The 18,702-nt window shown below is 39.3% G+C and overlaps 1 protein-coding gene across 3 annotated transcripts in view; it reads left to right on the top strand.

Annotated features, from left to right (window-relative positions):
* SMC4 (structural maintenance of chromosomes 4) overlaps positions 1–17,043 on the top strand; it is a 40,846-nt gene extending 23,803 nt beyond the window's left edge. For all 3 annotated transcript variants that reach the window (XM_074834343.1, XM_074834340.1, XM_074834341.1), the window contains exons 10-24: positions 324–488; positions 1,283–1,516; positions 2,113–2,298; positions 3,732–3,893; positions 4,451–4,676; positions 4,775–4,854; positions 6,534–6,686; positions 6,833–6,959; positions 8,414–8,603; positions 9,527–9,671; positions 10,740–10,913; positions 12,514–12,696; positions 13,550–13,782; positions 14,444–14,627; positions 16,546–17,043. In XM_074834343.1, the coding sequence (XP_074690444.1) occupies positions 324–488; positions 1,283–1,516; positions 2,113–2,298; positions 3,732–3,893; positions 4,451–4,676; positions 4,775–4,854; positions 6,534–6,686; positions 6,833–6,959; positions 8,414–8,603; positions 9,527–9,671; positions 10,740–10,913; positions 12,514–12,696; positions 13,550–13,782; positions 14,444–14,627; positions 16,546–16,734 (2,631 nt within the window). In that variant the 3' untranslated portion in view covers positions 16,735–17,043. The remainder of the gene's footprint in view (positions 1–323; positions 489–1,282; positions 1,517–2,112; positions 2,299–3,731; positions 3,894–4,450; positions 4,677–4,774; positions 4,855–6,533; positions 6,687–6,832; positions 6,960–8,413; positions 8,604–9,526; positions 9,672–10,739; positions 10,914–12,513; positions 12,697–13,549; positions 13,783–14,443; positions 14,628–16,545) is intronic.
* The last annotated feature ends 1,659 nt before the right edge of the window (positions 17,044–18,702 follow it).

Genomic DNA, 18,702 nt, shown 5'->3' with positions numbered 1-18,702 from the left:
CTCTTTGGATCAAGAGTGGCCTTCTAAAAGAAGGTATTTAAGCCTTATTGTGATTCAAAGACTTGTTTTTATGCGTAGAGCTATGTTTTACTGTTACGGCTTGCTTCTCTCTGACTAGGCTCTAGAACTGAACGAGCCTTGCACATAAAAATCCAGTCCTCCTGCTAGAGCCACAGTGTATCTTACCCTACGAAAACGTGAGCTTCATTAGGGCTTACTCTTCCTTTGACTTCCACAGAGCACTTGAAAGGCAGGGTTTAAAGATAAGGCAAAACTGTTTTGTTTCAGTGGGAGAAGTAGTTAAAAGTCTTTTCCTTGCGTAGGTAGAAGAATTGAAAAAGGTACCTTGCAGTAGTGAAAAAGTTATCAGCGAGGCAACATCTAAGAAAGAGCTTCTTGAAAAGGCAAAAGAGAAAGAAGAAGAAAAACTCAATCAGGTTTTGGATAGCCTTAAGGAAGAAACACAAGAACTTCAGGAAGAAAAAGAGGTTTGAACTGTCTTCACTGAGTGCACTTACTATATTAACAGATGTATAACTTTCACGCTCATGAATGAAACGATCACATAATAGTTGTAAAATGTTATTTTACATGACAAATGTGCTGTTTCACGTGTTAGTTCAATGGAGCCTAACTGGGAAATCAGTTTTGAATTTTTATTCAGACCTAAATCATTCTCATTAAGTTGTCTGCTTTTTATAGTGATCGTGTGTCATCAAGTGTAGCATTCATATATGTATATTAAATAATTCTACACTTCCATTATTTGAACACACTTTAATTTTCTCCCATCAAAATTTTTAAGCCAATATGTTGCCTAAATAGATTGTCTTTGAAGTAATAGACAACTATTGCAACACTTGGTCATTGTTGTTGGTATTAGCTGTTCAATCACTAAACACCTGGAGGCTGCAAATTTATCCTGTAAATTTAGGGGATTATTTTCTTGTACTTGAAAACATGGTTTCTCCGTTTGATCTGTAAATTAGCACAATATGTAGGGCTTCTCCCAACTTTAGGTTGAGAAAATCATACTAATTGTACAGAATTGTACAGAATTGTTCTATGATAATTCCTGGATGTTCTTTCTAATTATGAAAAATGCCTGGTTTTATTTCCATTCAGAATATGTTAATTAAGAAATACTTGTTCTTCTAGATAGTGTAACTGTTTTCTGCTGACAGGAGAACACGCTCCTTTCCTCATGTTCTTTCAGATACAGTGTGATGTAATAAATCCCACAGTTGTCTGGCTTTAGTTGTAACATTGTCCATTTTTGCAGAGGAAAGAGAAAGAGCTTATGGAGTTTAGTAAAACAGTGAATGAAGCACGTTCAAAGATGGATGTAGCCCAGTCAGAGCTTGATATCTATCTCAGTCGTCATAACACCGCTGTGTCTCAGTTAAATGAGGCAAAGGAGGCTTTGACGACTTCTTCAGAAACCCTGAAGGAAAGGAAAGCTGCCATCAAAGATATAAAAGCAAAATTACCCCAAGCTGAACAGGAATTGAAGGAGGTGAGACTTGATTTTCATAATATAAATTTCTTTGAGTTACAACAGAATGTTGCAACACACAAACCAAAGTTCCACTCTTCTTTTTAGCAATAATTGTGGTGAAAAGAAAAAGCTATCTCCAATAAAATAACATTTAAAAACTATTCTAATAGTTAACTGGTGAAGTAAATATTTGATTTCAAGCTTATTTTGCGTTAAGCAAACGTTAACATTAAGCACTGAAATTAAATCCTACATAGCCCTGCAAGGGAATCAGTTTAAATACCATAATGAGACATGTTAAAATAAATGAAAGACTATGTTTCTGAGCCTTCTTTGAATTTCAGTTGTTGCTCCTCTCTCATTTCCTAAAGAAAAAAAAAATCCCACTACCTTGTGAGATTCATGATTCGTAAATTCATAAGCTGTCATACTTGTATCAAAGTGTACTGAATACTAACCGAAGTATATCCAAGTATCAGCCATTCTTCTGATAAATGTTTGCGACTTCTGCTTGTCAGTGACTGGTTTCATTGCCTACACAACCATGAATCTAAGACTCCCTGAATACATCCGTTTTCATGAGGCTAAGAGAATGTCTTTCTTTTAACCATTAGAAAGAGAAAGCACTTGAGAAGCTGGAAAGAGAAGAATCAGGTGCCAAGAATCTCGTTCGAAGTCTGCGTCAAAAAGTAGAAGAAGCCAAAAGTTCTTTATCACTAAGTCGCAATCGAGGAAAAGTGCTTGAGGCTCTGCTTCAGCAGAAGAAATCTGGAAAGATTCATGGACTATATGGAAGACTGGTAAATTTTAAAAGGCTATTATACTTTTAGTCTTAACCTTTATAGGGACAGGGTGGTGTTTCTGTAATTGAGCGCAAGGTAGAATTCCTCACTTCTCTGGTGCTATGAATTTGGATAGCAGAGTTGCAAATCCTGTGGACTTGCTATAAATTAAAGAAAAGAAGATTGTTGAGGTTCAGCACTAAGCAAAGGCAATGGCTGTGAGAAAGCTTTATATTTTTGGTAGGCTGATCTTTAAGGTAAATCACTTAGCTGCAGTCTCTGTGGGAGTGTGCTCAAGCCAAGAATACTAACAGTGTCTTGTAAACCTGCCCATAAAAAACATCTTACAACTGGTATGTAACTTAAAGTGGAACTGTACACATTGATATTTTTTTTGCTTCAAGATTTATAAAATTTGGTGATCTCTCTGCTGTTTATTTCCTCTCGTTTTACTTGCATACATGTCAAATCAAAAAGAGCAATGTTGTTGTTTCAGAAGACCAAGGCAAGCTACGTCATAGCAAAGCATTGAGTGTTATCAGTTCTTTCCAAGCGGTGTTGCTTTAAAGTTTGGCAAATTTGAAGCTGAGGTAGAGTTCTTCATTCCTTTTTTTTTACTAGCACTGAACAATACATGCATATCCATGTAAATATAAAAGTGCTGGTTTTGTGTTCTGCAATTTTCTCTTTTTTCCCCATCTGCTCATCCAAAGAGAAGTATCTCTGCTTCAGAAAAATCAGTTTATTCAGTGTAGGCATATTTTTAAAATGTCTGATTAGATTTATTAAAAAAGGATGATGTTCAAATAGCAGCAGACCACTGTCTAGTACAGCTGACATGTATTTTGTCTTGTGCTCTGTTACCACTTGCCACAGAGAGGAGCGTGAGGTTAATCTGTTCTTGGATAACTCACAGTTGGCTGTGCATGCTGGTTTTATCTGCAGGTACACAAGAATTTTTCAGAGATGATGGGTACCCCTGTACCTATTCTTCAGATCAGTACAGGACAGCACACAGAAGTACATGACATGTTGCATCCTACTCAGCTGACCAATGGTAGAACCATACACAGAACACGTTAAATGATTTTGTTAGGCCAGACTGCTGGCATATAAAATTTAATGTTTGTCTACAGAAAATAAATTAATGCTACCTCGTTGCTCTACCAGAAGCAGCACTTCTGAAGCTCTGAGTATATGAATTTCTACTATGGGAACAAGTACCTTGAAATACATAGATAGCAGTGTGCAGGAGAAGACAGGTGTGGTAGTATTTTACGAATTCTAATTAAAGTTTAAGTTCCTCCACAGAAAATTATCTTGTAATTTGTTTTCATCTTGTTTCACTTGTGTAGTTTTTGTCATTTATTTCTTAATACCAAGACAAAACATTGTTGCCAAACTAATCGGTGTACTTCTGCCTCCCCCCCGCCTCACCCCTCAATTATCAGGGAGACTTGGGAGCTATTGATGAAAAGTACGATGTTGCTATTTCATCATCTTGCGGTGCCTTAGACAACATTGTTGTTGATACCATTGATACTGCACAGGAATGTGTGACTTTCCTAAAGGGAACAGGAGTTGGAGTTGCCACATTTATAGCCCTGGACAAAGTAAGTACTGGAACTTTGGCAAAACAAATTGTTGATTTACCCTCATGTGCACAGTACTAACACTGTATATGTGTAAGGTATTCATATGCATGTGTATAAATATGTATTGTATATTAATATATTACACTGTACACGTATTACTACAGGTAAAGCTAAAATATAAAACGTTTTAATAGGCTGTTGGTACCTTAGAATATTCTACTAGCAAATGATAACATTTACTTACATTTACAAGGCTTTTTAGGTATCTGTACGACAGATATTTGGCGTGACTTTTATATTTTTAGATTCAGATTTTTTAAAACAAATTAGCAAATTTCATAATCCAGGTAATCTAGTAACTGTAAACGACAAAAATGATGAAAGAGAACAACGAGCTATCAGTCAGTTTTTAATTACACTGGAAGTAAGTAGAGCTCCCCAAGGAAGGAAGCTTTGCTGTTAATTGCAGTATGACTGCATTTGCTTTAAAACCTTAACATACCTTAGAATAATGAAATGACCTTGTAACTTATCCAAAGGAGTTTCTCATTCATTTATTTACTTTTCTGATGTAGATGGCTGTATGGGAAACAAAATGTCAGAAAATCCCAACTCCTGAAAATATTCCTCGGTTGTTTGATCTGGTGAAAGTAGAAGATGAGAAGGTTCGCCTGGCTTTTTACTTTGCGTTACGTGATACTCTAGTAGCTAACAACTTGGAAGAAGCCACCAGAGTAGCATTCCAAAATGATAAAAGGTGGAGGGTGGTAACCCTGCAAGGACAAATCATTGAACAGTCAGGTATTTAAGTGCAAATTTACAATTATATTTTCAGCACTGTATAGACGATATTGAAGCGCGGTTAGCTTACTAACTTCTGTTCATCTCTTTTACTTCAGGAACAATGACTGGTGGTGGAGGTAAAATAATGAAGGGCAGAATGGGTTCCTCAGTTGTCATGGATGTTTCAGAAGAAGAGGTTAGTACATAATGTTAATTGAAAGTGGAATTTCATCAAAGTTCCTTATGTTTTGGCAGTTCATACACACACACGTGCTGTGTCCTTTTGAATCAGCATGAGTAGTTAACAATCTGATGCAAGATACATTAACAGGGATTTGTAGTTGACAAGGTTAGCATAGGTTATACTGCTCTTAAGCGCATTTGTTCACAGCCCAGCCATCATATGCTTATTACTTAATTTTTAGTCTCATGGTATATCTTTGATAGCTTGGAAACTGATGGAAGGTAGGGGTGAGAACATGGGAGATGCTGATCATAAGGGACTGTTGAGCTGCAGGGCAGTACACACAAACCTCTCAGCAGCAAGAAAAGACGGGTTTGGTCCTTCATTTTATGTCCTTGTAAGATTTGTCAGGGAGTGGCAGAGCTTTCCTTCTAATTTGTATCTCACGACTGTTTTGGAATATCAAGATACAGCTTGCTTTTTCTTCTGAATTCTTTTAAGTTTTAGTCTATAGTTTTGTTTAGTGCAGATGTAGCCTGTGTCCTTTTTTCTAGTATCTGCTGATCAACTTAACTGAAAGCAAACATCAAAGTATTAATACCTCTTCAAGAAGACAAACTCCCCTGTGTAACTGTCAAGGAAACCACAGCTCCTCACATCAGTCCTCTCCCAACAGGAGAATGAGCTTTTGCTCTTTAGGAATGAGAGCTATAAGCCAACGCAAGGGTTAAATATTTGCTTACCACTAAGGACACAGAAACAGTAGTTAATATTTTTTTAGGTGAAAATACTTTTAAATCAGAGAACTTCAAAATGAACTAAACATTAAGGTTCTCTCTGATTTCTCTGCTGGAGGAGATAACCATGTCACCACCTTTGCTATCATTGCTGATGTTTCAGCACTTTCTGGTTTTGTCACAGAGGTTAAAGTAAATATCTATTCTTCTCTCATCTGTCTTCTGTATTTTCACCTTCACTTGGCTTGGAAAATAGGATTGCATTGGCCAAGAAAAGAGAAAATTCTGCAAACCCTGGAGAGTTTGACATACATTTTTTTTTTTGTCAAGGCTATTCAGATAATGCTGTACTTGTAGAGGACTAACAAACTAACGTTGTGGACAAAGTGTTACTGCCCTAGCCTTGTACAGAGTCCATAAATATATAAGGCAGCTCATAATTAGATCTTACTAATTAAGGGACTTTCTTATTTTCTGTCTTCACACTTTATATTTATTCATTGTTCTCTCCAAGAGACAGACTTGTGTGCTGTTTTCTGTTTGGCTCTTGGGAGATACTGTGGCACTCAGTAAAGATCAGTAGCCATAACTTAATTTCTCCATTTTGAGTTTTGGCTCTGTACCTGTCTAGCATAGTGGGCAACTCCAGGTAGAACACGTATATTCTTGTCCGCGCACCTGTTAGTTCCTTAAAACCATTCTCCATTATGCTCTAGTTTTGACAAGAGACTCTTCAGCTAATTTTTCTTATGCTTGCTCCTCTTGTATTTCACTATTATAATTGATCTCAGCAGTCAGCCTCCATATTCTGTCCAGCTATAGCAAATTTTCAAGTTTTTACTCCACTTTCTTCTTATTTTTTAAGAAATCATAGACTGTCAAGCACATGAATAAGACCTTGCTTTGTTTTGTAGTGGCGATGCTAGGCAATGATCATACCTCATTTTTGTGTAGGTCAATAAAATGGAATCTCAACTGCAGAAGGATTCTAAAAGAGCAATACAGTATGAAGAAGAGAAATTACAACTTGAAGAAGCCATAAGAAAACTGCGCCAAGATATTCGGGAAATGAGAAATACTTTAGAAAAGTATACAGCAAGTATCCAGGTGAGTAAGTTTATTATTGAGGCAATATCTGGCTTCTCCATGAATGTGCAGGGGGATAACTTCTCAGCTTCAGCTTAACAGAGTCCTTGTTAGTGTCGAGGATCTTTTTAAAGTACAGGATTCTAACAAAGTTGTGTTTTCTGTAGAGTTTATCTGAACAAGAAATTCATCTAAAGACCCAAGTTAAGGAACTTGAAGCTAACGTAATTGCTGTTGCTCCGGACAAAATCAAACAGGAGGAGTTGGAAAAAATCCTTAATAGTTATAAAAAAGGTATATTTTATGGAGAAGGGATTATAGATAAAAATTGTGGTCCCGTTCTTTTACTAATACAGAAATGAATGGTTATGGCTGTGTTCTTTCACACTAACAGTGTGGTATTGGATGTTGGTTTGGAACCTCTTTTTTTTCCTAAGGGGGGGGGTGGGGATAAAAGGTTCTTCTAGAGATCAGAGAGTAAAAACCCTTCTTTTGCAATTGCTGAAGTTCATCTTTCAGTCAAGATAAAGTAAGCATTACTTTCAGTATTTTTTTGTTTATTTGTTAGATTTTTACGGCTGTATTACATACAGATTCATAGGGAAACTTAGTTTAATTAGGGGTAAGAACTGTTAATGTGGGGGTAATGATATTACAATCAAGTAAAGGTTTTTGTTGTGCTCTAACCGGACTGTTACACGACTCTTAAAATGAATACCCTGTGTTCTGTTGTGGACACAGTGTACCCCCGTTCTTTTTGTGAAAGATGTTTACTCTGAGAACTTGAATAACAGTTTCTCTGAAGAAATTAGTAGCTTAGTAAAGTAAACCTTAACGGCTTCTTTGTATTTCTGGCTTGGGGAATAATAGGAGCACAGTAAACCATCATTCCCTTCCCCTGCAATTCTGCTGTCATAGCATTTTAGCAAAGAGAATATGTACTGCTATGGGTTCCCTCTACACCTCTTTTGAACAGTATAGCACCAAGAGAGTATGAATGCTTTACTTCCTCAGTCACACTAAGGTTTGATGTTAATAAGTATCTTCTCTAACATTTCTACCAAATAATGGAGAGACACAAACCTGTGTTCTCTGGAGAGATGACTGCCTTCCACCTTTCAAAGTCTGCTTTACCCCTTCTGTCCCCAAAAGGAGATTCTAAATCTCTAGCAAACCTAGTGTGAGATTTTGTTTTGCCCTTAGAATACTAACGTGATACATTGTTTAATTTTTGAAAGCTGTTCAACTTAAGGTGGTTTTGTTGAGTTTTAAGTATAAGCTAAATAAGGAAACTTATCTAGCTTTTGAAGGTAGAGTAGGCTGCCTTCTTACTCAGCATGTGTAGTAACTACACAGTAATACCAGCCACTGAGCAACGGTTAGTGGCCAGTTCTTACAGTTTAACCTTTGAGCATTTTAAATAAAATGCAAAGAATGACCTTGGAATGGTACATTAAGAAGCTATCTCATGTATTTAAGTACTCAGTTGGATTACTTAATGTATATAAAAATTTTTGGTGGCTTACACCAAAAAAGCTTTGGTAGTATAACTGTCAGAAAGATGTGGGTGTTATTCTTAATTTTTCACAGTATAAAGGTGAAATTTTTCACAGTATAAAGAAATATGTACACTTCTTCAATGTATTAATACAGCAGAACTTTTTATCATCTAAATCTTGATGTATTGCAGCAGTCCAGTGTTCCTAGGGTCAGCATAATGACCATAACCTGATCTTGTTTATCAACAGATTATGACAGCGCTGCTGAGAAAGCTGGTAAAATAGAAAGTGAAGTTAAACGATTGCATAACCTCATAATTGATATCAATAACAATAAACTCAGAGCACAACAAGACAAACTTGATACAATCAGCAAAGAAATAGATCAATGTACTTCAGCTGTTACCAAAGCCCAGGTGGCAGTCAAGACTGCGGACAGGTACAGTAAACGTCCACGTGCTCAGTTGTAAAGCTCTGGGCTGTAACTGCATGTTGCTGTGACTCGTGTCTGGTCACAGCTGGACCTTTCCGGGGGGGATTTGTCAGGCTAGAAGAGATGGTTTTCACCCCTTTATGACTAGAAGAAAACTGGGGGGAGAAGGTCATAACCTTTTTCTCTAAACTGATTGACCTCAAAATGAGACTGGTTCTTAATTAAGAACCATAATTTTTGTTAATTAGTGTGCTTTATATGGGCAAAAGATCAGAAACCTAGAAAGCTGAGTGACACCTGAGCAAGGAGAGTCACATCAGCCTTCAAATAGCTGTATCTATTGGCATCAGTGCCTGCAGGACACTGGCTTGTTTTAAGTAGTTTTCATAGCTAAAAATCCTGTGATCTTAAAATCTTAATTTTCAGTTGCATGTCTAATCTTAAATGTTGCTTGTGTCGAGGAGGTAAAGGGAAAGAATATTTTTTTGGTTTCTAATAGGCAGTTTAGAAGTCACATTTAATTTTCCTACTAATATTTGCATATCACTAAAATGCAGTATTTCAGGATAAACGTTCAAAATAGCACTTAACTGCCATGCAGTGGAGCAGTTCAACTCTGAAGGGACTAAAATGTGATATTTTTTTATGTTAGCTTAACAATACACAGTGAGTACTCACAACAAATGTCAAAACTGCCTCTGAAAGAACAAATTAAGTCATTTAATGAGGTCTGTCTGCTATATGTGTAAAGAAGACAACTTTGTTTTACTTGGATATCTCAGGGGTGTGAGTTCATGCATAAATCAGCACTTCCTCTTTGGTTGTCAGTAGCGACTGAACAATCTTTGTAAGTAAAATTGTGTTTCTAGATTATCTTACATCATGTTTGCACTCATGTGAGGTATACAAACATCTCTGTACCCATGCAGAAACCTGAAAAAATCTGAGGAGTCTGTTCTTCAAACACAGAAGGAAATCGAAAATAATGAGAAAGAAATTAAAAACTTAACAGAAGAGCTGACTACACTAGAAGACAAAGCTGCGGAGGTTATAAACAATGGCAAGCAAGCTGAAGTAAGTGTCACGTTAATTTAGTGTATGTCTTCATAGAGGATGCAGTTGGTAAAATACATTTGAGATGACAGTTGTTGTGCTGGGGTTGTTCTAATGGCTGATGCCTGTTAACCTTCATCCTTAGACATTCCAGGCAGGCCCAGCAAGGGGTTGCATTAGTTGATAGTACCTTCATTTATTAAAAAAAAAAGCTACCTTGCTATTTAAGCTTCAGACTTGACAATGCTGGTCAAAAGTATCTTTTTTTCTCAGTTACATCCTCCAAAAATTCCCACAGGGATAAAATGGCAAAGGATGTTCTTTTCTGTATCCTGCAATATACTGTGTGTATTCATACAAAATTGATAATTATGTTTAATCATTAATCAAAGTTGACCTTTAGATACAGATGTTGGGGGAAAAAAAATAAGCTAAAGCGGTCCTAGTAAGTGATCTGGTGTTCAGGTAAAATCAGGATGATGAGTTACATCCTAGTTATATCCTGCTATTCTATTCCTATGTGCAAATTTTGTTGTACAGCTGCAGAGTGGTGTTCCACAATGGTCAGGGAATGGTGTAATTTTTTTTCTACTTACATGGAAATAGACCTTGACCCAATTTTCTGAAGCTAAGAGAAAACTTAAACCTGAGTTTCCCCAAGGAAATAATTTGGTTTAAGACTTGCTTAAAACCAGATTTTTTTTCCAGTTACATGGGACTTCAGTTTCCCATCTAGATTTATGTATGAGAGTGAAAACAACCAGGATGACTGAAATTCTTTCAGATAAAGCTGTTTCTTTGAGACTGTCTTTCTCTAAAACTGCCTTTTAGCTAAAACCATCCAAGTGTAGGACTTGTCTGATCCAAATCTGGAATGAAAATAGAAACTGCAGCATATTTTCAGTCATTTCAGAATTCAGGGACCAAGTTAATCTCAATACAAGCATATGTGCTTATTTACATCAATACTTAGGATTGTGGAGAGTAAGTTCTGTGAATAATGTAGTGAAAACAAATCTATAAACTGAGAAAGTGGTAACATTTTTGTAGGCAACTGATTAATGCACTTTTTATGTCATTTCTGTTTAGGAAGCACTGCCAGCAGTTCAGGAGGAGCATCGTGGTTTACTCCAGGAGATTAAAACTATTCAGGATGATGAACATGCACTTCAGAAAGAAGCTCTTAATATTAAGCTGAAAATTGAACAGATTGATAGTCATATTTCTACACACCAGTCAAAGATTAAATACTGGCAAAAAGAGGTAAGGAAATTGTTTAGTTCCTGAAATTTGAACGATAAGATCTCAAAAGATTAATACTTTAACATGTAGTTAGAAAACAGATAATTTGGGAGAAAAGTAATATTCAGTTCACAGTTTATTGGTGTTCATGCTGTCAAAACTAAAAAAGATGACCTTTCAGTCTTTTACTTTCTCTGCTTTACATACAGGGTTATGGATGAGCCATGCAATAAATGGCTCAGCTTCTAGCTTTTCAAGGTTTTTTAATTTATGAAAGAATGGTAGGATAACTATAATTGACATAACACTATCTATGAGTAATTAAGAGCAATGAGGGGAAAAATGCATCGCCCATAAAGGGCAACCAGGAGACTTTTTGTGCCTGCGTATCCTCTCTGTGCATACTAAAAATTGTTTTCAAAGGGTAGGCACCCTCAGAGGTGAGAGAAGCAAAGAGGAGTAAGATGTTGATAACCAAAACACAAGTTCTGTGTAATTGTATCCGCTGCTGTGTCCACTGAGCTGCTGTTTATAAACTGGCAACAAGACCTTTTCCTCGAAAGCCTTTCCCCTAGAACTTGTAGTCCATTTGGTACCTCACATTGCCATTCCCCAGTTATAGATAATTGGGCCAGTAGGAATTCTGCAGGGCCAGGAGGAAACTCAGCTCCTCAGAAATTGCTGCTTGAACCAGCTCATTGAATAAATTGGAGCAAGGCGTTGCTAACTCTAGGTGCTACAACACTGAGCTTCTCCGACTTAGAGTTGTGTGTGAGCAGCAGCCTTCACACGGGCAAACACACCGATAGCTTTCCACAGACCTGATTTCTTGCCCTCCCGTCCTTTCTAACTGCACTAGTTCTGTTGAACGAGCCACTTCTGAGCGCTGACATTTGATGTGTTAATTTTAAAAGCATCTCTGATCGGCTTCCAGGAAGGACTTTTAGTTCTTCTGGAACCAATTCTGCACGGAATCCTGACTTTTTCTGGCCCAGAGCTTAGTTGAGAGCAGAGTTGACAAGAGGTAGTGCTGGGGTCTTGCTTTGGTTTTCCCAGTTTATGGAAACAGCAAAAATCAGGCATGTGCCCAGGCTGGCACACTCAGGAAGGGCCAGTTAGGTGCCTGGAGCTCATAAAATTACATTATCTTTTTATTACATGTCCTTTCTACTTCATATTTAAATCTTTAATGGAGGTATGGATGTAGACCAGCATGGTGCCCTTTATACCCTCGTTAACAGGAGGATAATGGGGGCAAAACCAGCAAGCAGAGCCGCTGTCAGAAACTTTTCAATCTTGAACACAAAAAGTATTAATTATATAGATGTTAGAGTTCTGTGGCATCAGTAGAGATGACTTCCTCGTTATCTGCTACTGCTCCTATTACAGAGAAGGATCTTTGTAAGAATGATGTATATAATTTTCAGGAAGAGAATAATAGGATAAAAGGATATTTGTTGTCTTTTTTGCATGTTGTTTTTAAAGGGAGTCGTGAGCAGTCTTTGAATGTTTTGAGATTGGAAACTTCAGAATCTACTAATACAGAAAAATGTTTATTTTGGAAACACGGGATAACTAACGTGATTGTTAAAGATTTTTAGTAACTGGTTTTGAATTTTAGATATCAAAATTGTCCCTGCATCCCATAGAAGATAAACCAGCTGAAGAACTTCCAGTCCTTAGCCAAGAAGAGCTTGAGGCTATCAAGGATCCTAATGTTATCACTAATCAGATAGCTCTCCTAGAAGCCCAGTGTCATGAAATGAAACCCAACCTTGGTGCTATTGCAGAATATAGGAAGAAGGTAAGCTTAATTACTCTTGTGTGGTAGTAGGATTCATCTTTTTGATGCTGTATTGCCCGTTGGTGTGGTAATATGGTACAGCCCTCATCTAAGGCAAGTCCTGTGGGTACAGCTTTGTTGTTTTCCAGGATTTGAATCTGTACAGGATTCATGTCAGTGCTTCTGAAGTATGGAGGTGACCTTCAGTTGCACTTTTTTCTTTAGGTGACTCCTCAAATGGATCCTGTGCTTAAAATCCATGCAAAAAAGCACTCTTTATCTAGGTGACACAAGGAAATACCTCCTCTGTGGGCATACCAGGGAAAGGCAGTTCCTGTTTTTTCTCCAGTTAAGGGAAACTGAAATGGAGCCCTTGAGTTTTCCCTTCCTCCTCTGCAGGCTGGGCTGTGGCAAGTGTCCTGAATACTTGTTAGCTCGTCCTTAGCCGAGTGTGAAAGTTGTATCTAGGAGCTCACATGCACCTTTTGTATTGGATACCATCGATGTCGGGTGAAGACCACTTTCTCCTATGAAAGTTTCTTTATTTAGAGTCAACTAGTCTTGACAGTCTAGACAGACACACACCAGTACTAAACAATACTAGGATGTTTTTCCTCACAATACACATTTCAGTAATATTGGACTATTCAACAGATTGATTTTTTTTTTTTTTTTTTTTTAATTTTAACATGGGTTTTCCAATATAGATTGATCAGCAGCATAGAGTACAGAGATGAGAAAAAAGATGGTTTGGTTTGGTTTCAAGGCTGTTAGCCGTTCTGGGAAAAATGATTTTTCAAATGGTAGGAAAGATGGTTTAAAATCTAAATAAAAGATACAGCATGTTTAAGTGTACTTTTGTTTTTTTCTACAGGAAGAGCTGTACTTAAAACGTGTGGCTGAATTGGATGACATTACCAATGAGAGAGACAAATTCAGACAAGCTTTGGAAGATCTTAGAAAACAAAGGCTAAATGAATTTATGGCAGGATTTAATGTAATAACAAATAAACTGAAGGAAAACTACCAGATGCTTACTTTGGGAGGGGATGCTGAACTGGAACTCGTGGACAGTCTGGATCCCTTCTCTGAGGGAGTCATGTTTAGGTTTGTCACACTACTTTGTGTTACTGCTGTAATTGTTAATTGTTGTGTTTCTTTTTTCAGCCTGCTTTTTAAATAAATGTTAATGCTTCAGCAGCTAACCAAGACACTCCTCCCTCTTGGCAAGTATTGGCAAGATACTGACAGAAGCCACAACTTTTTAGCACTGAGATTCATTTCTCCTGGAGAAAGAAGTAACTAACAGCAGTTAGAAAGCTTTGACTTTGAAGTAATTTCTCAGGGTTTCATTTCATTCTGCCTAGGGAATCATGTCAGACTGCTAACTGGAGATTGTTCTGTCATAAAAGCTCCTGAGAGGATATTCATTACTTAAGAGTGGAATAGATAATTAAACAGTGGTTCTTAAGTGTTACAGTTCCTACAGAGAACAGATGAGTGTTCCTGTAGTTTGAGTTCAGACATCAGCTGGCCACGGAGCTGTGTGTCACCCAGGGAATTCCTCCTCGGTGACCAGAAATAATCCATCTCACTGTCTCGCAGATGTGGAGGGCTGAAAGTATCCGGTGGCTCATCCATGGTTTTAGTCAAGTTTCTTTGTGTCTGTGTCTTCTAAGAATTTCCTTCCTGTCTTGTGACTTGCTTTTCACCACAACATATTTAAATAGCGAACAGAAAGAAGTTACAAACTCTTAATTCGTTTCAGCGTTCGGCCTCCGAAGAAAAGTTGGAAGAAGATATATAACTTATCAGGAGGAGAGAAGACTCTTAGTTCGCTGGCTCTCGTTTTTGCTCTTCATCATTACAAGCCAACGCCACTTTATTTTATGGATGAGATCGATGCAGCGCTTGACTTCAAAAATGTATCTATTGTAGCCTTTTACATATATGTAAGTATTTAATGGTAACTACTATAGTATAATTTTTCTAAGATATTTTCTTCTCTGCCAGAAAAGGCAAAGTGGTAACACAGTTATGGACAGATTTTAAAATCTGCATGATAAAATGGAAACTATGTACTAAGCAGATTTCCAGAAAGGTGCTTAGAACATTGCTTTTTGTGTGGGGTGTTTTTTTTTTTCTAAGCTGCTTCAGCTTTCCTGAAATGAGGCAACTAAGAGAGGATTTACAAGTTTTTTCCCCTCCAAATCCTGTTTCAAAAGCTGCCTCAGGAGTGCTAGAGTTTGCCAAAGGTGCCACATTTCCACGTATCCTTGCTGCCTCTGCTTCCTCTTTAAAATATAAATACTTTCCCCAAAATAATCAGCTGTAGTCAGCTGAGAAGACAGTAACTTAGACCTTAGTAATAGGGCTCGTGTTTGTGTATCCAAGCTCATGATTTCATTCTCGGGAGCAGCCAAGGTTCCTTGGTTTTATACTTCCATTTCATCAACATGAGCTGTTTCCCATCCGCTTCTTTGGTCTGTGTCTTTATTAGTGGGTTTTTTCTTTCACACCTTTAAAAATTCTGTCGTCACCATATGTAAGTCAAGCAAACATTTACATTGCTACAGTTCTGGTTGCTAATTTAGAGTTTTCAGAATTATCCAAAATGTAACCACCAGTTTTGAGAACACCCTAGAAGCACCAAAGATTATGATTAGCTGCTTTAAAATTAGGGAAACACTTTGAAGATACCTGCCTGCAACTGTAGTTTTAAACTTTGCTTCCACACAGTCTGTTTTCACAAAGGAGGGTCCATCACCCAGGGGTGTTTTGGAGCAAAGAGTTTAATTTCAACTGCAGTGGAGACACGCTTAAATGTAAAACTTCGTGTAGTTTAGCTCTTAAATGCAAATTGTAGCTGTAGCTCATATTTTGTGTACAGCTTCTGAATTAGTATCCCAGGAGAAAAGTTTCTAATTGATATTTGGGCCATTTTTATTGCATCTAGCCTGAAGCTTTCTAACCTCAGAAACTGTGTGTGAGGGTACAAGGCGTGTCCGCGCTGCGTGTGCTCTGTGTTCCCTCCAAGGGATGACAGCCATTCCCTTAACATGAGGCCGGCCCCTGGCCTGCCTGTGCAACCCCCCACCTCGGTGCATGGTCCTGCCCTCCTGTTCCCCCCTCTCAGGGCTCTGCCCACTCCCTGGAGAAGTTCTGCTTTTTGGGTAGTTAAGAAACTGCTCCCTCCTTTTGCCCTCCCTCCCCCCTTCTCCCCTTCCTCCCTCCTCCTGTCCCTCCTGCCTTCCCCTCCCTCCCTCTTCCCCCTGCACTACCCTCCCTCACCGTATCCTGACCCAGCCCACTACCAGTTCCCAGCTCAGGGCCCTGGTATACTCTCACCCTACTGCTGGGTCTGGGTTCTTGGCCAAGAGTCCGGTTGCTCTCTAAAGCAGCAGCAGTGCCTTTGGCTGCACTGGGAGCGACTGGCCTTCTGCCTCAGGGGCCCAGAACTTGAGTTCATCAAGGCTCCTCCTCATTAGCAAAGGGCTTCCATTCCCTGTTGGCAGGGAATGGGAAGAGCTTTGCTTTGCATTTCAGTGTTAGAGCAACTCTTGCTGTAACAGCTTGGGGAACTTAATAACACCCTCCTTGGGGAAGCCTTGCAGAATTCACTTAAAACTGGTGAATTGCACCTCTGGAAAGAAATGACGTAGGGTTCATTGGATTGACTTTGGAGGTGGTGTGAAAGGTAAAAGGAGGAGGGGATTGTTGCTTAGGGGAACACAGTGCTGCATGGGTGGGCGATGTCAGAACGAACCCTGATTTATTCCTTAGTTTATTCCTAAAACCTGAGTATAGAGGTCGGGCAAGAAGAGAGCGTTTGGCAATGCTGCGGGCTAACACGAGTAACTTCTGTTGCAGGAGCAAACGAAAAACGCACAGTTTATCATCATCTCCCTGCGAAACAACATGTTTGAGATTGCAGACAGATTAATTGGGATTTATAAGACTCACAATACCACAAAAAGTGTGGCAACCAACCCCAAAGTTATTGCTTCTAAAGGACTGGCTGAACTCAACGCTCTTGGGTGTCAGATAGGTGAAAAATAGAGTGGAGGAAACGTCCGTTCTCATTGCTGCTGTTTTATCTAAGATACTTTTGTATTTGAGATTTTTTTTTCTTTTAGTTTTGCATTTGTTTGAGCTTGTTAATAAAACCAGCCTCAGTAAATTCCATTTTTTTAATTATACAGTCTAGAGAAAAATAAAAACTGAGCAAAAAAGCTATTTTTCAAATTGTGTATCTCGCTGAATTTTAATATTCCAGGGGTCGGTTTTATGTCAATGCTTGGGTTCTGCATTTGGTTTTAAATGTCTGTTTTTTACTGTATGTATTAAAGTAAGCAAATTACTTTTAAACGTGTGTTCTGCAACATTTTATTCTACAAGTTTCAGTTAGCAAAGCCAGTATACAAAATATTTGACATGTATATTCTGAGGCTGTCGTATGTAATGCTGCAGGGTCTGGGAATCGGCCGGTTGTAGCCATTTTGTCATGAGTTGGTAGGTTCTTCTCTCCCCTCCTGCAGGGACAACTCCTCCCTCCCTCCTGCTCCATGTTCATTAACGCACTACCTGTCTGCTGGATTCTACATAATTCACAACCAGCCATCTCCTTCCTGCTGAAGAGGTGGGGTTGGGTCGGGCTGTGCCCTGTGCCTGTTACTCACCTGGCTGTTACACTTTGATTCCATCAGCACCTTGTCAAGGCTTTAGTGTACAGGTCTTGTTTGGAATCTGACTTTTTTTTTTTTTTTGGTACTTAACTAAAATTGCGTGTTTTACTCCCAGCAGTAGGCCTGATCCTGGAACTAGAAGCGCCTGTCTCTTGGTGATGTTTCCTGGACCCAGTGTCAGTGCTGTGCCATTGTTCTGTCAGGCGCCTGGGGGTCCAAGAGCTGTTGGGGAACAGCCCTGGGCCTGTTGCTGTGCCCGGCTGTGGCTTGTCCTGTGGTTGTGGCTCAGCCCCCGAGAGGGACAATCACCACAGGGAGTGGAGCCGGAAACTCAGAAGGTGCTACAAAGTGGAGCGAGATGCTTCGGCTGTAAAGTTGAACATTCAGATTGTATCGAATCTGGATGGGTGAAAATGAATCTACGTGGAATAGAGTGATGAATGTCAGGAGCAGCTCACAGTGTTCCATCGGGGCAGGTTTTGGGAATGGTCATGAAATGAGAAAAACTGAACTGCAAACCCCACCCCTCTCTGCCCCACTGGAGCACTGGGAGTGGATCTTACACTACAGCGGAACGGCCGCAGGCGCACAGGTCCTGGCTGTAACTGCAAGCTTGTGCTAAGCCAGGCCTTAGATGTTTTGGCAGAAGCACAAGAGGAGCTGCAGGGCAGGATGAGCCCCTGGACAATGAGCTGGGGACAAGGTGTTGTCACCTGCAAGAGACACTCCTGACAGTGCAAGGTTACTCTGATAATTAGTCTGATTATGCATCAGAGGCCACCCCAGTGCCTCCACACCCTGTGCTCCCAGGGGGCTGCCTCAACACTGGGGAACTTAAATCTCCACCCCAGGGGGGCTTAACACTTGTTTTTCAACCAGAATTCCCCTATTAAAAAAAAAAAAAAAAAAAAGAATTACACTTCTAAAATGAGGTTTCAGAAGAGGATAGTTAAAAAGATGAGAAAAACCACCACCCTAGGTTTGACAGGGTACAAACCCCTCTCCACACCTCAATTAAAATGCAGTAAAAGATTTTATTTTCTGGAAAAAGCTTCCATCTCTATTACATGAATTTTCCATCTCTTGCACAACTTGCACCCAGCAGAGACAGGCAAGAGCAAGGTTGGAGCAGCCAGTGCCAGGCTAAGAGGAAAATGAGGAAGCTCCCGAAACTCCTGCCAACCCACCTCCCGACAGGCCACAGCGGAGGATCTTCCTACAGGTCACGCTGCAAAAAAAATGGGGCTGCAGCAGCGAGCCAGAGCACTGAACAGCCCCAGGCCTGGGGCTCCCGCCTCTCGCCGCCTCAGCAGAGCACGAACACCAAGGTGTCAGCCAAGCC

This window comes from Strix aluco, chromosome 9 (genome assembly GCF_031877795.1).
Source record: "Strix aluco isolate bStrAlu1 chromosome 9, bStrAlu1.hap1, whole genome shotgun sequence".
Classification (NCBI taxonomy): Eukaryota; Metazoa; Chordata; class Aves; order Strigiformes; family Strigidae; genus Strix; species Strix aluco.
This window is presented reverse-complemented; position numbering and strand designations above follow the sequence as displayed.